Source organism: Bufo gargarizans, chromosome 8 (assembly GCF_014858855.1).
Source record: "Bufo gargarizans isolate SCDJY-AF-19 chromosome 8, ASM1485885v1, whole genome shotgun sequence".
Lineage (NCBI taxonomy): Eukaryota > Metazoa > Chordata > Amphibia > Anura > Bufonidae > Bufo > Bufo gargarizans.
Genome location: NC_058087.1, coordinates 128,673,424 through 128,698,491, shown reverse-complemented (window position 1 = coordinate 128,698,491; position 25,068 = coordinate 128,673,424). Strand labels below are relative to the sequence as shown.

At 42.1% G+C, this 25,068-nt stretch overlaps 1 protein-coding gene across 4 annotated transcripts in view; it reads left to right on the top strand.

Annotated features, from left to right (window-relative positions):
- Window positions 1–25,068, top strand: part of MYO1B (myosin IB) — a 222,487-nt gene that overhangs the window by 138,613 nt on the left and 58,806 nt on the right. For all 4 annotated transcript variants that reach the window (XM_044302812.1, XM_044302811.1, XM_044302809.1 and 1 more), the window contains exons 14-18: window positions 2,756–2,860; window positions 9,298–9,360; window positions 11,092–11,292; window positions 13,881–14,107; window positions 14,225–14,425. In XM_044302812.1, coding sequence (XP_044158747.1) covers window positions 2,756–2,860; window positions 9,298–9,360; window positions 11,092–11,292; window positions 13,881–14,107; window positions 14,225–14,425 — 797 coding nt within the window. The remainder of the gene's footprint in view (window positions 1–2,755; window positions 2,861–9,297; window positions 9,361–11,091; window positions 11,293–13,880; window positions 14,108–14,224; window positions 14,426–25,068) is intronic.

Below are 25,068 nucleotides of genomic sequence, written 5' to 3'. Positions count from 1 at the left end.
TGCTTTGCTTCATTTACCTATGGTGGATGTCTATGATGCATCTTTGTGTTCGTTTTTAAAGTCTCATAACACAGTTACAGATATACACTTCTGTACCCTGATATAGAAATGGTCTCTGGTCATCATATATGTCGCTTTACTCAAGTGATACAGTGTTATGCCCAGTACAGGAGCTGAACTTGTGGTGGATGACTGTGTGGGTTACTGATGGGCAGAATTGTAATTATACTTGTAGGGGTCTTGGATGTAACTTGTTCCTGAACACTTTTGATGTGTGTTTTTTAGATATGGCTGTGTAGAGCCTGCAGGTAACTGCCATTGTTGTAGAGATTTCCTTTCTGTCCTGGGAAAATCCCATTACCCAGCTTTTAAATAGCACAGATGTATGAAAGGTAACTGCACACCTCAGGATACGCTGAACAAAGACACGATCTCTGGTGACTGTGGCCCAAAGTAAAAAAAACTTTGACCCTTTGTGATAAGACCGGAAGCAACAGCCCTTGATCATTATGGATGAGTCGATATACTGTATGGTTGTAATATGATCCTGTGCGTAGTTCTAGTAGGTGTTGGTGTAAATATTGGACGATGGGAACTTGACTGTTTTGCAAATGTATTAAAGTACACAGTCTGTTTTATAGAAGAAACAATGATTCAGATAAGACACAAAGGTCTAGTTAGTGTTAGAACAGATAAAATCCTATATCAAACGTCAGAAGGAAACTAAATACATTTTCGGTAACTTCATGTAAATCAGAAGATGCTGCCGGCAATAGTGTAGGTTTGCACCCTGTATCTAGATTGGTGGGGGGCACACTCTATTCCAAATGGGGATTTCCTGATATGGTGAATCACAGTGGATTAGTATTGATGGAGATGCCTTGTAGTAACAAGCTGCTCCTGCCTCTTTAGGGATATGTTTGCCTGAACATGTATTATTTTTGAATTGTAGACTTACTGCAATTGACTGATAACAATTGCAGTATGTCTGTGGGCTGTATAATACTTATAAGTCACAGAGAATAATGCAATATAGTAATAGAGGCAAACATAACATATGGACTTAGCCAGATCAAAATACATCTGTGCCCCATACATCTGTGCCAAGGTGGTCTCAGTTCAGGCAGGTCCTACGCTAAACCTACCTATGCCGTTATGCATCTATATTCAGGAGAGCAGACCCTGCACATATAGTGTGCTGCTCCTAGTTACCTCTGCATCAGCAACCAGTGAGGAGGAGCACAGACACCTATATGTACCACCTTAATCAAGGTCGTCTATTAGATAGGTTGGGAAAATGTGCACATGAATGCTACTGCCAGAGTAGGAGCGCATTCACACCTGAAGGTGCCACTCCTTCAAGAAAAGTCACAAATCATGAAAAAAAAACTTTCTATAGTCCATTATTTTGTGACTTTATAAATGTAGCCATGCACATCCGCATATTTAGTATCCTATCGTGCAGGATGTTTTGTATCGCCCTTTTTTTTTTTCATGATTTGTTTGACTTGTCTCTGGAGGAGATCGGTCTCCTCCGCTAGCGATGAGCAGATTGTCGGGAAGCAATGCTTCCTTCCCTTCAATCTGTTAGATTGTCGTCCTGTGTAAAGTGAGACAAGTACAGTAGATGTACAGTAAACTCTTGAGTATTGTAAATATGTTGTGCTAAAGTAGAATTTCCCTTTAAAGCTATATTCTCATACTGGTTACAGGGTTGTCTGGCTTGTCTTATGAAATATATTTTGTAGACCTGGATTGCACCATTGTAATTTATCAGTTTTGCTTCAATCTGACTATTTTCTGTGGTTTCTCACTTTACTTACAGAATTCAGTAAGTATTTGTCATGTTGCAGTGACCGTTTCTTTGCATGCTTTGTGCGAACTAAATTGCCCAGTGTGATGAGCTTAATTGTGTGAGCTTTAATGTGTTTAATATGACTCTTATACCCCAATGTAACTTCTGTTTGCTGGTGTCTGAGGCATTTGTGGTAGATGTTCTCCAGGCTCGTGTGTGCTAAATATGGATCTGTTTTGCAGTGGTCTAATCTTTATCTACAGAATACAAATTGTTCCACTTTGGATATGTGATTTCTTCTCTTGCAGGCATCAGTACTGATGCTTAAAATTCCTCTATGGCCCCATGCACACGAATGGGTCCGCTCGGATGCCGACCCATTCACTTCAGTGGGGCCGCAAAAGATGTGGACAGCACTCCGTGTGCTCTCCGCATCTGTTGCTCCATTCCGAGGTCCCGCAAAAAAAAATATAGCATGTCCTATTGTCCGTTTTTGCGGACAAGAATAGGCATGTCTACAATGGACTGCAAAAAGCGGCACTGTCGTGTGCATGAGGCCTATGGCTGTGGACATTTATGCAAAATGGTAGTTGTACCTTCACACATGTTCAGTGCATTTATGTTTTTGATTGCTTCAGTGAGATAAACCCAGTATAATCTAGATTGGTTGTAAAAATGCAAGACATCTGACCCATTAAGGAGACTGTACAAGTTCAGGTACAAGACTGTAAGGACCTTTTCACACACTTGTTGAAATTTCAGAAACTGTCCAGTTCATCTGAGGCTTGTAGAAGTCCATGTAGAAGCTGATGAAATAACCCCATTCAGATGAAAGATTTCTGTAACATATCTGCTGTGCATATCACAATTTTGACATTATAAATAACGGCCCTTTGCTGATTTTGATATTGTTCAGCAGCCTATGGTTCTGTATAACAAGCTTCCATGATTTCTTTACAGGAGAACAGTTTTGAGCAGTTTATTATCAACTACTGCAATGAAAAGCTGCAACAGATCTTCATTGAACTGACTCTTAAAGAGGAACAGGAGGAATATATACGTGAGGTAACGAATTAGATTTCCTATATAATGCTATACAACAAGGAACAAAAGGATTTGAACACCCTGCGATTTTGCAAGTTCTCTCACTTAGAAATCATAGAGGGGTCTGAAATTTGCATTGTAGGTGCATCCCGCTGAGACAGAATTTACTACTTTCACACTAGCGTTCGGGTGTCCGCTTGTGAGCTCCGTTTGAAGGCTCTCACAAGCGGCCCCGAACGCTTCTGTCCAGCCCTAATGCATTCTGAGTGGATGCGGATCCTGCTCAGAATGCATCAGTCTGGCAGCGTTCAGCCTCCGCTCCGCTCAGTGAGCGGACACCTGGCCGTGCGGAGGCGTGCGGATCCGTCCAGACTTACAATGTAAGTCAATGGGGACGGATCCGTTTGAAGATGACACACTATGGCTCAATCTTCAAACGGATCCGTCCCCCATTGACTTTCAATGTAAAAGTCTGGACGGATCCGTTCAGGCTACTTTCACACTTAGAATTTTTTTTACAATATAATGCAGACGGATCCGTTCTGAAAGGAGCCACCGTCTGCATTATATGAGCGGATCCGTCTCAGACGGATCCGCTCTGAATGCTAGTGTGAAAGTAGCCTAAAAAAAAAATATTCAGGAAATCACATTGTATGATTTTTATTTGTCTTGCACTGCTGGACATAAGCATTTGAACACCTGAAAAAAAATCGGTGTTAATATTTTGTACAGAAGCCTTTCTTTGCAATTACAGAGGTCAAATGTTTCCTGTAGTTCTTGACCAGGATTGCGCACACTGCAACAGGGATTTTGGCCCACTCCTCCACACAGATCTCCTCTAGATCTGTCAGGTTTAGGGTCCGTCACACAGAGTTTCAGTTCCCTCCAAAGATGTTCTATTTAATTTAGGTCTGGAGACTGGCTAGGCCACTCCAGAACCTTGATATGCTTCTTACGGAGCCACTCCTTGGTTATCCTGGCTGTGTGCTTTAGGTCGTTGTCATGTTGGAAGACCCAGCCGCGACCCATCTTCAATGCTCTGACAAGGAGGTTGTTGCTCAAATTCTCACAGTAAATGGCCCCATTCATTCTCTCCTTAATGCAGTGCAGTTGTCCTGTCCTCTTTGCAGAAAAGCACCCCCAAAGCATGTTACCACCCCCATGCTTAACAGTAGGGATTGTGTTCTTGGGATGCAACTCATCCTTCTTTTTCCTCCAAACACGACGAGTGAAGTTTAGACCAAAAAGTTCTACTTTGGTCTCATCTGACCACATGACTTTCTCCCATGCCTCCTCTGGATCATCCAGATGGTCATTGGCAAACTTCAGACGGGCCTGGACATGTGATGACTTGAGCAGGGGAATCTTCTGTGCAATGCATGAGTTGAAACCATGATGGCGTAGTGTTCTACCGACAGTGACCTTTTGAAACTGTGGTCCCAGCTCTCTTCATGTCATTGACCAGCTCCTCCCTTGTAGTTCTGGGCTGATTCTTCACCTTTCCTATCATCAGTGATACCCCACGAGGTGAGATCTTGCCCATAGAGCCCCAGTCCGAGGGAGACTGACAGTTGTCTTTAGCTTCTTCCAATTTCTAACAATTGCTCCAACAGTTGATCTATTTTCACCAAGCTGCTTGGCATTTTCCCCGTAGCCCTTTCCATCCTTGTGGAGGTCCACAATTTTGTCTCTAGGTGTCTTTAGACAGCTCTTTGGTCTTGCCCATGGTAGGAGTTGGCATCTGACTGACTGTGGGGTGGACAGGGGTCTTTAAAGAGTTCAGACAGGTGCTACTAAGTTAGATTAATGAGTGGAGTAGAGGTGGACTTTTTAAAGGCACAGTAACAGGTCTTTGAGAGCTATAATTCTTGCTGTTTATCAGGTTATCAAATACTTATGTTCAGCAGTGCAATACAAATTCTTTAAAAATCATACAATGTGATTTCCTGATTATAATTTTTTTTTCTTTTATTTATTCTGTCTGAGTGGGAATGCACCTACAATGTGAATTTCAGACCCCTCCCTGATTTCTAAGTGGGAGTTCAAATACTTCTGTTCCTCACTGTATCTATAATGTAAAATCCTACATTTTAAGTATGGTGCTCTACATTACTTTAAAGGACTGAATTAGAACCAGCTGCACATCAAGTTTGGCTTCTGGCAAATTACAACACTGCAGCCTACAGAAATGCATAAAATGTACTCCATAGGGTAGATTTACTGATGCTGTCTACATTTTAGACCGTTTAAACGTTGACATGATCTGCCAAATTTATCACAGTGGCTCACAACTGAATATAGATTAGGTACATAGCTAGCAGGCCTGTCCCACCAAGTTTCCTTTACGCTTGTATCGAATACTCCAAGGCAAAGCAGAATGCAACGGTATATTTTTTATTAGCTAGAATACATTTTTATAAAAAATTGTAACAATAAGTCTGGCTCTCCCACTTTCAGACTTCTATGTCTGTGGATTCATAAATATGGTGCTTGATCTGAACACCATATTTCTCAATGTGTTTACACCAGACAACTAGCATAAATACATTGATACATTTCTCCCATGCAGCTCTGTGTATGTGACTTTCCCTAGTAAATTTTACTGTATGCCTTAAGCCACCATTTGGGGGAGCTCTGTGCATATGAAAGTTGAAAAAAATCTCTTTGCACTGAGCTCTGAGCGGTAACTTTGAAAAAATAATTTTGATCCCGGACAACCCCATTAAAATTGCAGCATCAAGTAGGACAAGCAGTAAGGTTATGGAAATCAAAGTGTCGCTAAGATCTGCAGATGATCATATTTTCAAGCACCTAGCTCCAATTTGTGGCATGTAGCCACATAAAACTTCAAAAATTGGATCAAGTTATGTGGGCTGATTGTGTGATGCCTTCTTTTCATCGATGTGCTAGTTATCACCACTGGTCACAAACTGAGAGGGACAGAATCCTTGATCTGAGAAACCTTCGTTAATCACTCCAGCAGATTGCTGCGCACATAGCTTGAGATGTCAGCACTGATCAAAGTTGCATGCCGCCGTGGTTGGGAGAACAACAATGAACGGGAATGACTGCAAGAGGTGCACGGACAGATTATCTGATTAGAAGAATGATGCTTAGTGATTTATTCTGTACTGTAAGTGAAATAGGATGTCAAATCTCAAGCCTAGGGAGGCAAACGGGGTCCGCACAAACCATTAGAAGGTGTTTGCACAACACTGGGCTACAAACCAGTTGTCCAGCTACAGGTTTTCCAGTGTCCTCACGTCACAGCTCTGAAAGGCTATTATGGTGCACAGCAAGGTAGCAGTGGAGGCTGTAACAGAGGTCTATCCTCTTCGGCGATGAGTTCCGCTTTTTTCTCGGATACATTGATAGGTGGAGATTGGCCTGGAGTACATGTGGGCAATGCCACGAAGAGGCCTTGCTTGTGCTACTGTGAGCAGCATGCATGGCCTAAATGTGCTACCATGGTATGCAGTGTCTCCAGACTTGACTCCCACCAATCTTATGGTTTGCGTGCCCAAGTGCATTCAGCGTGGTAAAACATTCCTTGGACAACTGTTAATGACCGCATTGATAGCATGTAAGTGCATGTATTTCAACATGTGGTTCTCATACTGGATACTGAATAAATGGATACATTTTGAATGTTTCCATTTTTGTAATAATTTTGCATATCATAAAATTTTTGTCAATCCTGTGATTTCCTTAATTATTATATTTTTATTTTTATTTTATTTTTTTCGTCTTGGTTGTTGCAATTTCAATGTTCAAAGTTCACCATTAGGCTCCATTCACACGTCCGCAGTTGCAGACCCATTCATTTCTACGGGGCCGCACGATGTGCGGCCCAGATCCGGAAATGCGACTCTGCACTTTCGGGTCCGCAATTCCGTTCCCGAAAAAAGATCTGGCATACAGACAAGATTTGGCATTTTCTATTATAGTGCCGGCGATGTGCAGTCCGCAAAATGCGGAACGCACATTGCGGTGTCCGTGTTTTGTGGATCCGCAAAACACATGCGGACGTGTGAATAGAGCCTTAGAATAAGCTTTTCCCAGTTATACAATCTGCTTTTGCACGTAAGAGTTATTACCAACTATCTGTTGTTTCTGCTGTAATGGAAGAGAGCCATGCTTTTGAATATTGTTGCTTAAGCAAATTAAATTTGCATTGCCGTGTCGGGCTTCTGTGTACACTAACATGTACAAAGTATATCTTGATGGTTTGAAACATGTTTGTTCTTACTGCCAGCATTGCATTTGTACAACTTGTCTTCTGCTTAAAGGGTTATTGGATATCCAAAAATCCCCCCTCAATGCCCAGGCCCCTTGTATGGTTTATAGTTGCCCGGCACCCGCGTCATTCCAGATCCCTGCATGTCCGCTGCTTCTGCTCCCCGTCGCTCGGATCAAAACATCTGGCGACAGGGGGAGCAGCCAATAGCCGGTCACAAGGTAGGTAATAAATACCGGATCACTGGAGCTCTAAAGGCTGGAATTCCCTGCAATCTGGAGCAAGAAGGGTCCCTGAGTTTCCTGTCTGAATTGAGCGGTAATGTATATGTTGGTCCACTGCTCCACAGAGATCTGTCAGCCCCATGGAATTGAATGGAGTGGTGGAGCAAAATGCGCATTACTGCTCCATTTAGACAGGGAACTTGGTGGACCCTTGTTCTCAAGATCAAGAGTTTGTGGCTAGGTGATAATTTTCAATAGTAATGCCTTCAATAGTTTCTACTGGGGTAAGATAATATCCACAAAAATCCATGTTGTGGGGCGGGGGTGGTCTTTGCCACTTTGGGGAGCATACTGTAGTGACACTAAAGGGAGCCTTATTGTTACAGGGGGAAATTATATGGAGCTTTATTACTCAGCTCATGCCGCTAATTTCCGGGTCCAGTCTCATTGCTGGGCGCCATGATACAATTGAATGAACATGGTGGCACAGATCATTTTAAAAACCTTTCCGAAAAAAATATTTGTGCTGGACAACCCCATAAGCACAAACTATGCAGCCAGAACGTTCCTTTATCAAAGATGGTGTTCAATTGGTGCATGAAGTATGTAGTGTAGTTGGGAAGCAACTTTTAAATTTACTTTTAATAAAACATAAACGGTTAAAACTCAAGACAACAATGTTTATCCAGAATTTCTAATGCGCTCCTTGGCTTTTACTGTCATTGTAGCAGCAGTATCTCCAGGGCCTGCAGGGTGAACCGGCCGACTTGGTAAAGCTTCAGGAAGTAGGAAGAACTGCCATCTACACATTTATTAATAAATAGGGGGTTTTTACTAATATAACTTTGCACCATTACATCAGCTTTCAGACTTCTCTCGTACAAAAGTGGTATGGGGTAACTAAAACTGCTTGAGATATTGCTATGCTTGTTAATGCGCAGCTTGTGGTATTGCGTTTTAGTACCATGCAACTGAATGGAGCGGAGCAGTAATACCGGACACAGACCATAGCACGAGTGGCACCGTTTCTGAAATAAATTAGCCATGTATTTTTAATCTCTTACAACCTCTCAAAGAAAACACCTTTGAATATGAGCATTTCCATGATATAACGTTCCGCACAAGTATTGGGCTGCTCCATATTAAAGTGTTTGAGAATTACTAGTGATAAGTTACTGTGCAGTCATTGAAGGGGTTGTATGGAATGAGAAAAACATAGCGGTTTTCATCCGTGTACAGCGCCTCTCCTGTGGGCTTTCAGCTTACCGTTTTACATGGATGGAGGTGAGCTACAATGCAATACCTCAACAGCCCCTTAGCAGGTTTGGCAGACAACCCCCAAACTGGGCCAAGTGCTCCAGTATGGGCCAGAGTGGGTCATAAGGCACTGGCATAACGGGGCCCAGGCAAAGTCTTAGGTTGCATCCACACATCCCTTCAGCTTTTCTGGCGTATTCATTCTTCAGCATTGTAGGAGATGAACATGCTTTTCCGTTATGTATTTGGAACTTTTTTTTTTTTTTGTTCATTAGTTAAGGATCAGATTTAGATCGAAGTCCAGAGCACGGAATGTATCTACCAGACTACACAACATATACACACAGCATCACTGACCTTAATGCTCTTGACTCTGTTCCATACAAGTGCATGGGAATTTGACACAGATCAGGAATGGAATGGAGACCAAGTCTGGAAGTAGTTCCAAGGGACCCAATTTGGTCAAATGGTTGATGAAAGGATACAGCCTTCTGCGCCTATTAGACATTAACTAATTCAGTGTAAAAGGGGTGTGCAGAACATTGCTCTGCGGTGTGTAGGAAGACCAGTGCAACAGGCAAGTGGTGAGAAAGTTGGTGACTAGAGATTTATTTGGCAGTTTAGTGAATGGGAATACCTCAAAAATTCCCCATGAGACTTGAAATCAGATATTTGATCCGCAGTTCATTTCCTGCCTGTGTCTTCCAGAGTGTAACTGTTTTTTTTTTTTTTTTTTTTAGGGAATTGAGTGGACACACATTGAATACTTCAACAACGCCATTATATGTGATCTGATTGAGAATGTAAGTACGCACTATAGAAGATCGCTGTGGTTGGAAAGTTTTTTTTATAGGTGTGTGTTTCACTGCTGGGACCTTCACCTAAATTGAGAACGGAGCCCCGCAAGTGAAGGAGGGTGCACTGCGCATGCGCAGCCGCCCTCTATTCATTTTCTATGGGGCTGGCTTGGCTATTTCTGTCGGCCCCATAGAAATGAATTGGAGCAGGGGGCGCGCATGCGCATTGCGCTCCCATTCACTTCTATGGGTAGCCGGCTTTGTGGTGGCTGGACCGGAGTTCTCCAGCCACCACCTTGTGGGGCTCCATTCTCGATATAGGTGCAGGTCCCAGTGGTGGGACCCAAACCTATAAAACAATGGGGACATATCCTAGCAATATGCCCCCATTGTCTATGATGAGACAACCCCTTTAAGACATTGTGAAAATCTTGTGCTGTCCGCATCCGTAGTTCCATTCCATGGACCCACAAAAAAGATAGAGCATGTCCTATTGCGGACAAGAATAGGCATTTTCTATTGTAGCGTGTTGCGGAACGCACACAGGCCAGTGTCCGTGTTTTGGGGATCCACAAAACACTGCAGTCGTCTGAATGTAGCCTAAGGCCCAAGACTGTGATCTCTCCTCCTGGCTCTCGCTTGGGACATCTTTGTGAGTTAACAACAATCACACATGGTTTTTAATTTATTGTTGGTAAAATCAGAAAATGTATCTAGTGCATATGCAAAGTGCTTCTAAATGTTAATGCTATGCTGGATGAATACACAAATCTCCTTTGCTTCACAAAGCCATGGTGTTCTGCAGCTTTTCTTCATATTAGACGTACTGTTGACACTCCAGAAACGTGGTGCACCACTGCTGTAGATGTTACATTAGAGTAAATTAGATTTTTGAAAAGTCATCTACATTGAGGATGATCTCGATCAGTGGTGCGAAATATGTTGGTGCTTTCTGCCTCACCAGAGTTTGAGTTTTTTCTACAATACAAGCTCATCCTCTGTCCACGGGGTAGGGGGTAAGTATCTGATCAGTAGGTGTCTGACTACTGGGATCACCACAGATTACAAGAAAGGGGGTCCTGTTCCTGCAAATGAATGGAGTGGCAGGTCGAGCATGTGCTCTCTATTCACTCTCGTTGGGACTGCTGGAACTAGCCCAGCGCTGTGACTGTACTTATAGGAAGCCCTCTAATGTTCAAGTGTTTAAAATGCACTAAATGATGAAGGCTGAATCTCCGCACTGGCTTGTTATTTCAGATTTTTGATGGTAAGTGTTGTGCAACCCATGTCCAACAGCCTCAGCTGCAAGCTGTGTTTGAGCATACCCCCCCCCCCCCCCATAAGGATTCTTTCACAAGCAGCAGATTTTGTTGCATACATTTTCTGTGACTTAAAATCAGTTCCATTCATCTGAGTGGGGCTTGCGGAAATCCACCAAAACCCCATTCAGATGAATGAAACTGATTTTCAGCCACAGAAATTTCTGCAACAAAATCTGCAGTTGCACAAGAATCTCAAAGCTGCATGTATGGCGCGGTCGGCGTAATGCTGTGCACTGCAACTAGCAAGAGATAATCTGTCTGTTAGGAAATGACTTGGTCCAGACATCGCTATCCTGTAATAATCCAATCAACACACAGATTAGAAATCGCACTGTTTTGATTTACCATATAAAATAAAAAAATTGCTATTAGTTTTGAGATTTACTGTAATCAAAGTATATATCTAAAATTTCAGAACCAAAATGGAATCCTGGCCATGTTAGACGAAGAATGCTTGCGACCAGGCACGGTGACTGACGAGACTTTCTTGGAGAAGCTGAATCAAATTTGTGCCACTCATCAGCATTTTGAGAGCCGAATGAGCAAGTCTTCTCGCTTCCTGAATGACACGTCTCTACCACACAGCTGCTTCAGGATTCAGCATTATGCTGGCAAGGTATCTTGGAGAACAGCTACCTACCTTCTTATAAGATATTTATATGGCTGTTGTGTAGGGCAGTTGGCTCGATGAAAATGTCCTCGCCAATCAAGAAGGAATGTTCTGCTTACCTCACAATGCATTCTGTGCATAAAGTAATTTAAAGCTGTTTTATTTGTATTTCACAATTCATTTATATACGAAATATATTCTCTTCAGTGGTTTGATCAGTGGAAGCCCTGGGAGAATGTACTCGCTGTCTTTTAAGGGGTTTGCATTCATAACCTAACCACAGAATAGGTGATGTATTCTGTACAGGTGGGACCCCTACCAGTCACTAGCTCAGGGGTTCAATTTCCTCATGCATCTGCCACAATGGTAAGTTATATGGGGCAATCAGGCAAACAACTAGAAAAGGCTGGGTCCCGTTGCAAATTTTTACATCCCCTCTGAGCAACTTCCCTCCAACCGCCCCCTCTGTGGGTAGTCAAGACTGCCCACACTTGCCATAATGTCTCCACCCACAGTTATGCCCCCTTAGTGCCCCTACACACTAGTTATGCCCCCTTAGTGCCCCTACACACTAGTTATGCCCATGAGCAGTTAAGTGTACCGAGGGCAGGCCCAAACCTCTGTGAACCCATGCTCCTCCCACTTTCTCTGTCGGCCTTTCCCTCTCCTTTATGATTTACAGGGTCAGGTTCACCTGGTCCTGTGAATCCTTAAGAGGAAGGGGCTAGCAGAGGAATCAGAAGATGCAAGGGTACACAGAGAGGCTTGGGCCCACTCCTGACGCACTTACCTGCTCATGTGTATTTGGATTAGGACTCATGCACACAACCGTTGTTCAGGTCCGCATCTGAGCCACAGTTTTTGCGGCTCGGGTGCGGACCCATTCACTTTAATGGGGCCGCAAAAGATCCGGACAGCACTCAGTGTGCTGTCCGCATCTGTTGCTCCGTTCTGTGGGCCAGCAAAAAAAATTTTTAATATGTCCTATTCTTGTCCGTTTTGCGGACAAGAATAGGCATTTCTACAATGGGCCACCCGTTCCGTTCCGCAAATTGCGGAAGGCACACGGGCGGCTTCAGTTTTTTGCGGATCCGCAGTTTGCGGACCGCAATAAAATGGAACGGTCGTGTGCATGAGGCCTTAAAAGCAATTTTTCTCCAGAATGAAGCGATGGATCACTAAGTGACAGGCATTAGTACATTCAGCTGAGCTAGTCCTACAAGGCATTGTGCCTGGTTTTCCAGTGAGTTTCCTGGTGACAGACTCCCTGTGGTAACACAATAAGGCTGAGTTCACACGAGCGTGTTCGGATGCGTTGCGGCAAACCCCTGCGAGTAGGTACCCAATTGCAGTCAGTTTTGACTGCAATTGCGTTCCGTTGTTCAGTTTTTATCGTGCGGGTGCAATGCGTTTTGCACGCGCATGATAAAAAACTGACTGTGGTACCCAGACCCGAACTTCTTTACTGAAGTTCAGGTTTGGGTTCAAGGTTGTGTAGATGTAATTATTTTCCCTTTATAACATGGTTATAAGGGAAAATAATAGCGTTCTTTAATACAGAATGCTTAGTAGGAGAATAACATCACTCTTTTGGCCCATCCTGTGTGTTCCCCTGATCTAAATCCAATTGAGAACTTTTAGAGATGGATGGCAAGGGAAGTTTACAAAAATGGACAACAGTTCCAGATCGTAGATGGCCTTCGTGCGGCAGTCTTCACCACTTGGAGAAATGTTCCCACTCACCTCATGGAAACGCTTGCATCAAGCATGCCGAAACAAATTTTTGAAGTGATAAATAATAACAGCGGAGCTACACATTACTGAGTTCATGTTTGGAAGTTGGATTTCTGTTTTGTGGGGGTTTAGTTTTTTTTGGGTTTTTTTGGGAGTTGTGGTCCTAAACTTTTGATCAGCTGAAAAACAGCCTGTTTCAGTTTATTCGTTTACATTAAATTTTTTTCTCAATCCCATTTCTTCTTGTTGCATGTTGAAGCTCTACTTGGAACCTTGTTAAGATCCAGCCATGCTAAATATGATTTTTTTTTTTTTTTTTTTGCCATTTTTCAAGTGGTCTTAAACTTTTGATCGGGACTGTACAAAAAGCTGTTTAGAAAAGGTCAAAGATTACATTGTAGAACACATCTGAAAAATTGCGCCACAAAATCATACATGTGTGCAAACAATACTCCACCCCAGAGTGTTGTAGTTTTAAGCCTGTTTATATGCAAAAAAAAAGGGACAAATAGGCTCACGTTAAAGGTGTCCTCAAAAACGGCAAAATCGGAAAATGGCGCAGGCGTTGCAAAACGCTACAAAACAGACACAACAATGTAAATGACTTGTGTGGACACAAAAAAAAGTGGTGGAACAGGCAGGGAGAGCAGAATCCTCAGGAATATCGGGACTCTTAGTCTCTTGCTGTGTATTAAGAAAGTCCACTGATTTTAGCTTTTTACTAAAGGGTTCGGTCACTAATTCATGTTCCCCTTAGCTAGGGCAGCAAAAAAAAGAAAAACTAGTAATGATTCCCTTTTAATGCAATTTTAAGAACGGTTTGTCAGAATTATCATATACCTGTTCATTTTTTTTTCCAGGTCATGTACCAAGTAGAAGGGTTTGTTGATAAGAACAATGACCTTCTATATCGAGACCTTTCTCAAGCTATGTGGAAAGCAAACAATGGGCTTATCAAAGATATGTTCCCAGAGGGTAACCCAGTCAAGATTAACCTCAAGAGGCCACCAACTGCTGGTTCACAATTTAAAGCTTCAGTATCAACCCTGATGAAGAACTTGCTTACAAAGAACCCTAACTATATCCGGTAAAGGCTGCACTTTCTTTTCTTACAATTTGTAAAAAATGTTTCTACTATAGTTTTTCTGGACTGCTTCTTCTAATACTACTACTTGAAATTGAGGGATTTTGTGGATACTTTCAGATGCATCAAGCCAAATGACAAGAAGGCTGCCCATATCTTTAATGATGCCTTGGTGCGCCACCAAGTGAGTTACCTTGGCCTGTTAGAAAACGTCAGAGTGAGGAGGGCTGGTTATGCCTTCAGGCAACCATATGAGCCTTGTCTGGAAAGATACAAGATGTTGTGTAAGCAGACATGGCCACACTGGAAAGGTCCAGCAAGGTAGGCTTCTTTCAGTATTAACATAATACTGTATGTTCTGTATTCTAAAGGTTGCTATAATACTTAGGAATGAAAAAGCTGTCACAATGTGACCCAACCATTAGTATTAAAGCCATCTTTATCATGTACTTGCATCCTACTGTTAATTAAATGAAAAAACTCTGTTCATGGTACAACTTAGAAAATACAGTGAACAATATCCAGACTTTCCCCACCAGGAAGAATATTTTACAAGTTAGGCTGTGTTCGCATTTGTAAATGGTAGCCACTCCGCCAGCGTGAACACATCTCTACTAACACAACCTCCTGTGATGGCTTGTGTTGGGTGTGTTGTGAAGTTCACATATTATTAAAGGGGTATTCTGACTGTGAGAAGTTATCCTCTATCCACAGGATAACAGATTGGTGGGGGTCCCAGCAGTAGGATCCCCAACAATCATGAGAACGGGGACCGCATACCCTTCAAGGGCCCCCCAAATGAACAGCAGCATCCAGAACACCCGTAGAGATGAGTGGAGCGGCAATGTGCTTGCTCAACCGGTACAGGTACCCCTTTGTCATGATCAGTGGGGATCCCAGCCCTAGGACCCCCACCGATTGAATAGTTATCACAGCCATATTGCTCCATTAATTTTAGAATTTTTTATTTTCTTGTTTTTGATCCATAGTACATGTCATGGTGAGAGACTTTTCTGTTAGTACCGGTATGTCTAATATTGTAATAGAATGGTCTGCTCTGGACAGAGCTGATCCTTTGTTCTGCCTAGTGCTGAGCCTAAGGGAAAAAGTAAGAGTGAAATGCCAAAGCAGGAATGCCTGTGTCACACCCGTTTACCCTAGGCCCTCTATCAGTAGGGTCTCTTAATCTTCTTTTTGGTTTACAGATATATGTTGAGTTGGAGTGGTGACTTGCATTTAATTCGAAGTTCCACAGTCCTGTGGTCTAATAATTGCTATGAAATGGTTACTACTCTGATCTAATAACCTATAATTTGGCTTTGAATACTTCCCTTTTCCCTCCCGGATTTGATTCTACTGATTAACTTCTTGATGACTTTTTATAAATTGCTGGTGTAAGCAGAAATGTGTGATACCCTTCAGTGGGAGTAATGACATCAGTTTATTTCCTTGGCATAATGTTGAGCAACACATTCCTGTGTGATGTCTTCAGCCATTTGACGTGTCTTTGCCTGCTCCAGGGTGCAGAATGTCAGATGTCAGCAATTAGTTCTGTCTTGCTGAAATGTTTAATGTTGTCAGTCATTTGTCTGTGACCTGTATGTGCTGCTGCCGCCTGTGAATTGGGTCTTCTAGTCTATTTAGTCACATATTCTCATTGTTCCCAGTGACCTACAGGAGTGCAATGACATACAATGTATTTAGAATTGGTTATTGAAGCACCATATTGGAAGATATTAGGAAATTGTATAGATGACAATTGGTTTAATACGAGAGGGCCATCCCGATAACCTGCAGAGAGATTTCTGTTGAACACGAGCTGTTCACTATCAAACCCAAAAGGGTAGGTCCAGATGTTGACCATTTGTTGCTGAACATTCTGAACAAAGTTCAATTTTCAAAACTATATCCACGTGTAATGGGAAAAATGCATGAATTTCAGTGCATTTTTGCATATTTTAAAACTCATTGGGGAAGATTTATCAAAACTGGTGTAAAGGAAAACTGGATTAGAAAACATGCTTGGTTTGGGGGGCACTGGGCTATCTAGTGCTGCATGGGCTAATATTGGTCAACTTAATTTACAACTGTAAAGTTTTTAGACAATACATAAAATGCGTGAATGTATGGCATCCACCATGTGCATAGAATCAAAAACACATATACACTAAAAACGATCGATCAACCTCTTGTAATAATAAAAATAGGTAAAATAAAGTAAGAAAAAAAAATTATATATATATATATATATATATATATATATATATATATATATATGAAAAAGTAATAAAATAATGTATAAATAGAAAGGATAGTCACTTATGATATCAATTCAGTCCTCTGGTGTATGGAGCAGGGGTATATTAGGATGCTAATCCTAATTATATCAGTCCTGATGACACATAAATGGCGCTGGTATCTGGATTAGTTGCCCACAGCAAACAGTCAGAATCCACCTTTCATTTTCTCAGCTCTGGAAAATGAAATGTAGAATCTAGTTGCTAGGGGCAACTAAGCTGGTTTTCCTTTTACACCAGTTTTGATAAATGTGCACCATTGACCACATTTACTAATGTAAGTGCACCTAGATTTTGGAATAGGCTGCACCTAAAAGTGGCATCATTTGATGCATCTGGGTCTAGAAAGTTTCTGTGCCTATCCCCCAAAAAACGAGGCCAGGGAGGGGATATATGGCCTAAGATGCTGTTTTGCGCCAAAATTGTGCCACAATTCTGGTATAAAATTTTACTTCAAAGTAAGCCAACCAATAGTTGGTACAGAGTTAGACAAAAGTGTCTAGCCCTTCACCACCTGTATCATCCAGCCAGGTCTAGACAGCCAGTCTGTTACAAAAAATGGTTGTGGAACCACTGCGCCAACTAACTGGTTTAAAGTTGGGCTAATCCTGAGGGCATTGCCCTGAGGGTCCCCTGGTGTTAACCCTTTAACCCCTATACAGGGATCTGGTCTTCACTGCAGGGGAGTCTCCAGGCTGTTGGCTCCATAGTAGATGGCAGCTGACCCACCAAGGTCAGACACCAGAGGTACAGGCAAAGTGCATAGACAAAACCAGGCCGAGGTCAAGCAGATGGAGTACATGCAAATCCAAGGACAGGGCTAAGTGGAGCTACGTCTGAATGCAGGCCGGCAGACAGACTGGTTACAGACAGATTATAGCTGTAGTACATGATCCAGCAGGCAGTGAACAGGCAGATTGAAGTTTTTTTCACAGGGAAGAGGTGGGGGCCAAACTTTTATAACAGGGCTATTCTGCACCTGTGCACAGAAATAAAGGGAGTTAACCCCAACAGTGCCACAGAGTGCTTTGAGCTTCAAGGACTAAAACCTAATTCATCTTTTCATTCAGAAAATATGAGAAGATACAGCAGGTGATTGTGGAGAAAGAAGCGTTCCTTCTCAGCAACAGACTGCTCATCAGTGGAGGAGACTTCTGCATTTACATGCAGTGATCTCCTCCACAGTATGGGGAGGAGTGATCACTAATGCCATCGCTCGTCCCCTTTGTCGGCAGCAGAGGTTGTTTACACAGCACAATCTGCTGCCGGCAAAAGAGAATTTAGGTGCCTACAGAAAGGATTCAATTACCCAACAAACGAGTGTCAGTGGCACCTTACACTGCCAGGTACTCGCTAATGAGCTTTCCTTGGAAGGCTTGTTAAGAATTACCTGGTGTATTCTTGGCTTGAGTAAAGGACTGTATTGCAGGCACTGATTTTTAACTCTCTCGCTCTCTCTCTCCCTCTCCCTCTCTCTCTCTCTCTTGCCCTCTCTCTCCCTCTCTTGCCCTCTCTTGCCCTCTCTTGCCCTCTCTTTCCCTCTCTTGCCCTCTCTCTCCCTCTCTTGCCCTCTCTCTCCCTCTCTTGCCCTCTCTCTCCCTCTCTTGCTCTCTCCCTCTCTTGCCCTCTCTCTCTTTTGCCCTCTCTCTCTCTTTTGCCCTCTCTCTCTCTTTTGCCCTCTCTCTCTCTTTTGCCCTCTCTCTCTTTTGCCCTCTCTCTCTCTTTTTACCTCTCTCTCTCTATTTCCTTCTCTCTCTCTTTTGCCCTCTCTCTCTCTTTTGCCCTCTCTCTCTCTTTTGCCCTCTCTCTCTCTTTTGCCCTCTCTCTCTCTTTTGCCCTCTCTCTCTCTCTCTCTCTTTTGCCCTCTCTCTCTCTCTCTCTTTTGCCCTCTCTCTCTCTCTCTTTTGCCCTCTCTCTCTCTCTCTCTTTTGCCCTCTCTCTCTCTCTCTCTTTTGCCCTCTCTTTTTCTCTCGCTCTCTCTCGCCCTCCCTCCCAGCACTGCTCCCTAACCGCACTGCTCCCTAACCCCAACACTAGGGGCTCTGACTGCTCTCCTTATATACAGTTTTTGCTAGACTAGAACCTTCTAGTGGGAGGGGTGAAGTGGAGAAACTCAGCACAAACAGATACATTGTTTCAGCTCCTGTCTGGTATAGACTTACATTACAGCTTAAATGATACTCAATGGCAAGGACACAGCAGGTTTTCCAGACAAAAACAAGTTTCCAGACATAACATAGCTAAAACCAGACACTTAAAAGGTCAGTCTGTCTGCTTTTTGGTGGTAAACGAGCAAAACATGGTCGTCTTTAAACCCTATGGCAGCTGTGGAAAATTACCAGCTTCTTAATCAAAGCCCTAACAGTCTCTCAGTATTCATTAACCCTTTCCACAGTCATGTAAATACAGGGATAATGGACAGGATATATAGCACAACATATAAAATACAGTTACACAGTATTAAACAGTATATATTAACCCTTTCAAGAGAAATAAAGTAAGAAGTTTTAACTTTGCATAGGGGATATAGGCAAATATCAAAGTACTCCCTGCTCCAGGGCATTTATACATCATCTTGCAATGTAATACTGCTGCAGAAGCATGCTTAAAAATCAGTGCCTGCCGGTGACAGATTGTGCTGTGATGCCGCTGGCGAACCACTAGACAGTCTGGGGACAAGCAAAGGCAAAGCAATCGCTCCTTCCATGCTGCAGAGGAAATCTCTGCATGGAATAGCAGCAGTCTCCTCCGCTAGCTAGCAAGTGATTGCCAGAAAGGAAACTCTTTCCTTACGACATTAGCTTGCTCAATCGGCCTGTCTATAACAGGCATTACACCATCTATAGGATTAGTACATTTATCCCATTGTTAATAGCTTGCAGATTTCCCAGCAGCTTACATCCTTTGCAATACAAACTCTGCCAAGTCTAAAGATGGCACCAATTCTTAAAATATCTTTTTAATAAGAAAATATTTAAAATTGATCTCCCTTTCAAAGACAATGAGAATTGCGGACACATCTGCAAAAAGGAGTGCATGCAAGTGTGTATTCTATATTTAGTGTGATCTGTTAATCTATGGTCATATAAAAGCAGCCTGCTATGTCTATTGTATACATCACGGAACTTGGAGTTATTTTGTAACATCTGCATTGGAGTATCCATTCGGGGGCCACCATCACAGATTCCGTTCAAAAGAGCAGATGAAAAATTCCTGCATGCGAAACTGAATTCTGAACGGACTCAATTGTAATTAACCCCTCCAAGACAAAGCGCATTCATTCTGTTTTTGCATTTTAGTTTTTTTTCCTCCCCAAATCCAAGAGATAACTACTTTAAATTTTCCATTCACTTAGCCATATGGTAGCTTATTGTTTGCGGGACAAGTTGTATTTTTATAGTACCATTTAATTTACTGTGTTATGTATTCGAAAACAGGGGAAAAACTATTATTTGTTTGGGGTAATTGAAGAAAAATTAACAATTCTACCAAGGTTTTCTAGATTTTGATATTACTGTGCTCACTTTGCTCTAAACATGACATGGCATTCTTATTCTGCGGGGCAATACAGTCAGGGCGATAGAAGATTTGTATCGTTTTAATTTTCTTTGCATCACCATTTTCTGACAGCTATAACTTTTAAAATTTTCGATCCACAGAGCTGTATGAGAGCTTGGTTTTTTTTTGTACCATTTTTGGGGTACATACAACTTTTTGATCACTGTAATAAAATTTTTGGGGGAGGACAAGGTGACAAAATGGCAAATACCTGTTATGGTGTACACAGCGCAGGAAAATATTTAAAAATTTTTAACAGTTCAGACATTTTCAGATGCAGCGATACCTGATAGGTTTATTTTTACATGCAATTATTTTTTTTAGTTTTTTACTTTTGCATAATAACGTTTATGCTACTTCCACACCTGCAGTGGAACAGCCTGCCGGATCCATGCTACCGCAAGTCCACCGTGCCGCCAAAAGTCCCCTCTGGCTCCATTCACTATAATGGGGACGGGCTGGACGTTTGGCCGCTGCACAGCAAACATGCTGAGAGGCAGCCGGACAAAAAATTACAGCATGCCTGAAAAGGCTACCGAAAGTGTGAAAGTAGCCTTAGCCCCCTTAGGGGGATAGAATCTGTAATCTTCTGATTGCTTGTCCCATACACTAGAATAGAGAACTGTTATGGTCTATGAGAGTCTGACGCTCTGCCTGCTGAGCTGTGCTTCATGCACTGCTTTACATGCAGTTAACCATAACAGGCCTGGAAACCTTCAGTAGGACCTAGGCTGTCATGGTAACTGACTAAAGCCTGACAATTTCACTGCGGGGGCTCCGAGCAGAAGGCAGAGGTAGCTCCCTCCCTCTGCCTAACTCTACAGACGCTGTGGAGTAAAAAGACTTGTTGGTAACTTATGGGGCTGTTATCCTATACAGTGGCATATGACACAGCATTTTATTGTGGATATAGTATACATTACAGAATGCTCCTCACACAGACCTCTGACAAAGGTGCTAAAAACGAAGTGTGAACAGAGTCATGATGATGTAATGTATTTACTCCGATTTTTATGACGAAACTGCTTTCCTGTTAGTCCTATTTTACGCATCCATGACAAGACGGTCAGGGTTTTATTCATGAACATGACCATTAAGGGTCTGTGTTTGGTCAATGGGTCCGTTATTTTCCCTCATGTGTCATCTGCATTCCATGTGCCCTGCAAGGCTGAAAAAGGAATTTCCAGATCTTCTCCTACCAATGGTCAGTAAAAACCATGTTCAGTCCGCATTGCTGACCAAAGTAGTGCATGTCTCTGTGGGTCAGTGAAAACCACTGATGTGTGCCTCTAAACACATGGACAACACACATGTGTGATTCACTGGCATGTAAAAGAGGCCTAAAAACTAAAAATCTGCAGCAGCTACAGTAGAAAGTGTGGAGGCAGCTGAGAGAAGGATGAGGACTTGTAGAGCAGATCCAGGTCTCAGATGTAGTGTACAGTCTATCTGTATGTAGTGTGTATTAATCCACATCGTTAAGGGTCTGACCGGTGTATTGAATATGCTGAACAGGCCGATTAGATACCCATTAATGAAGATGTTGTGTTGGCCTTCTTTTTATTTAATACAGTTTTTACTGGCTGATGTAACATTGTACCCATGTTTAATAGGAGTTTTCAGCTATTCATTTTTGTATTGGTAGCTTACAGGATTGTGAAGTTCTTGGTGGCAGTCTAGTGTGGTCTATAAAGCAGTCAGTGTCCATATCGATCAGCTGGAGCAGGGCATTCCTATATTTTCCCTGGTTATTTCGAACAAAATGCCATCCTGTCATGAAAACCAAATGTGTAGTAGTAAATGCGAGCAGGGTGGGCACAGATACAAAGCCCGGCTCACACATGGTCTCCTGTTTCATCTTGTAGAATCGGCACAGAGCAGGGATTTCTCTGCTGCTGACGTTTCATTTGCAGTACATGTGGCAAAACAATTATATTTTTAGCAAATTCTCTTGCAAAATTCTCTGTCCCACATCAAAAGAGATGTGCTCTTTTATTGAACTTCATAGCATCATTTATTTTTTATTTTTTTTACTGGTCTTTTTGCTGTTTTTAGATTTCCTCCAGCTTTTTACCATGTGTCTCTTCCTTTTTTCTGCTTGTTGTAAAGCTTTCCAAGAGTCTGAATTTCGGCCAGATTGTTGCTTTTATTCTCTGAAGACTTTTTAGATTTAAATAAATCTAAGGGTACTTTCACACTAGCGTTAAAGTTTTCCGGTATTGAGTTCTGTCATAGGGCTCAATACAGGAAAAACGCTTCAGTTTTGTCCCCATTCATCGTCAATGGGGACAAAACTGAATTGAACAGAATGCTCCAAAATACATTTTGTTGCGTTCCCATACCAGATAGCAAACCATTACATGTTTTATTTTGCTTTCCGTCCTGGAGATGCGGAGCAAAACGGATTCGTCATGACCCCAATGCAAGTCAGTGGACTTAATGACTGATCCGTTTTGGCAATGTTAAGAATATGTTAAATATACAACCATATCTGTTCATAATGGATGCAGATGGTTGTATGATCAGTAACTGAAGCGTTTTTGCTGAACCCTGCCGGATCCAGCAAAAACGCTAGTCTGAAAGTAGCCCAACATGGATCACGTTTTACAGACTCCTCATGGCATGACAGATTATATTGACACTTTGATATAATATCTTTGTTTGGTCCTGATTAAACATCAATAGATATTTTTAACGTGATGGTGGACAGTGTTAAGTTTAATTCTGGTGTGGTGATGATGGACACTAATGTCAAAGAGTGGATTTTTACAACCATCCGATTTCTTCAATTTACTTTAAAAGTGGAGCAGCTTTTTAAATAGCCTTGATTAATAGTCTTGTGTACACAGCTCCTCCGCTGCAAACCCTCTGTGTTTTGTGTTCCTGCAGTTATGGAGTACTCCTTGCCTTCTGCCTCCTCTTTATTAACAAGGTGCTTGGGGTGGGGGGTAACGCATAGCGGTAGCTTCAGCTCACATGAAGAATTTTTATTGTCTGCAGTGGCGTAGTGTGGGTTGTCAACACCCAAGGTAACGAACACTTCACTGTGCCCTCCTGCGCCACGTCATCTTGTGAGACCCAGCACGGAGATGTCATTGCGATCTCCTGTGCCTTTCTACTGCCTTGTAGGCTTCAGGCCTAGTGACCTGAGGCAGAACGAAGGTGACAGGAGCGTGGCCCTCTTTGAACTGCCTGGCGCCCCCTGGCCAACTGCACCCCCAGCCCCCTCCACGCTATACCACTTGTTGTCTGTAATGATTGGGACACATAGGTTGCATAGAAACAGGCAGATATATATATATTTTTTTAAATGATTGACAAAGTTGAATTTTATTTATATTTTCAGTATACCGTAAATTCAGTCTCCAACTACTCTTTACCCCTAAGCAGGAGGGGTGTAAACGAGTAGCACACCAGGAATTGAGATGCTACTCAAGGTGCCATTGGCACTGATCCCTGAGATTTTAGATATAACTAATTTAGTCAATCTTCTTTTTCTTTGAATAAAAAGCTGCTTAAGCATTAATAATATAGCAATCCTTTTATAAATACAGTATGTAAAAAATATATTCAGGTTTTCCAAAATAGTGAACAGTAGTACACATAACTAACGGTAAGGGCCTATTCACACTGGTAATATTCATGAGTGTAGATTTGACAACACACAGAACATGTTATAGTCAGGGAGTTAAGTCACAAGTCTACCAAGCCTTTTTGTCTACCAAGTCTTTTGTGTTGTCCACACAGAGGTCTTGTCCATAAAATGTTCGCTAATAGGGTCATGTGACCATGCAAATCACCTCCATGTGAGGTCTCCTCCATTCAAACACACTGCACCTGCACTAAACTCCCAACAAAGCAAGTACAGAAGGCAGGTGTGGTGTATCTGAATATAGGAGCCATCCCAAGGAGGTGATTTGCTTGGTCAAGTGACCCTCCATCAGCGGCCATTTTGTGCACAGCACAAAAGACTTGATAAACGAGGGGCATACCTTATGAAATATAGAAAATGGTGCAGAATTTTAACTAAGGCTATATTAGTAAGTACCATATAATCATCTTACAGACACATTAGTCAACAGTAACCAGAAAGTGACCAACCCCTTTTAAAGGTTACACTTTGGCCAAAGCAAACTATGAGCAGTAATAGCATTGTGCACTAATACAAAAAGCTTTCTTTATTGTAATGAGAAGAGAAGACTGAGGAATGGACAGAGGAGGAGAACAAATGGCCAGACTCAGTCCCTGAGACCACCTCTATCAGGATCTCTCTCTAAAAACTGAACGATATTCCCATCTTTATGGGTGGGAGTAGGTGGACATCTCACCTCAGTATGTTCCAGATTCTACATAGTCCTAAAACACAAAAAGTAGACATATTGAGAATAGGTTGTCAAGAGTGAAAAAATAAATAAATTTATATGTTAGTTATTTTCTGTAAAAGAGCCTACGTTTTCAAGTCATGGAGGATATGGGTCAATGAAGGTTGGAGGATAGTTTTCTTAGCAGCAGCTGAATGTTATACTTCAGATGTCTGAGCTATTTTGGATGTGAAGCCCCCTGATCAGCATCATGAACAAATATAGGCAACTGTAGAGTTAGTGGGAAACCGTGGGTGTTGTGGTCATAAGTAAAATTATATTTTAGATACTGTCCTCTGATGCACCCCCATGTAAACATTTACATTTCACTATAGATAGATTGTGTGTGTGTATGTATGTATGTATGTATATATGTGTGTGTATATACACACACAGTGGATATAAAAAGTCTACACACCCCTGTTAAAATGTCAGGTTTCTGTGAAATTTCTGAACTTTTTCCACCTTTTTAATGTGACCTATAAACTGTACCACTCAATAAAAAAAACAACTGAAATCTTTTAGGTGGATGGAAGAAAACAAAAAAAAACTAAAATAATGTGGTTGCATAAGTGTGCAGTGGGGATGTAGCTGTGTTCAGAATTAAGCAATCACATTCAAAATCATGTTAAATAGGAGTCGGCATACACCTGCCATCATTTAAAGTGCCTCTGATTAACCCCAAATAAAGTTCAGCTGCTCTAGTTGGTCTTTCCTGAACTTTTCTTAGTCGCATCCCACAGCAAAA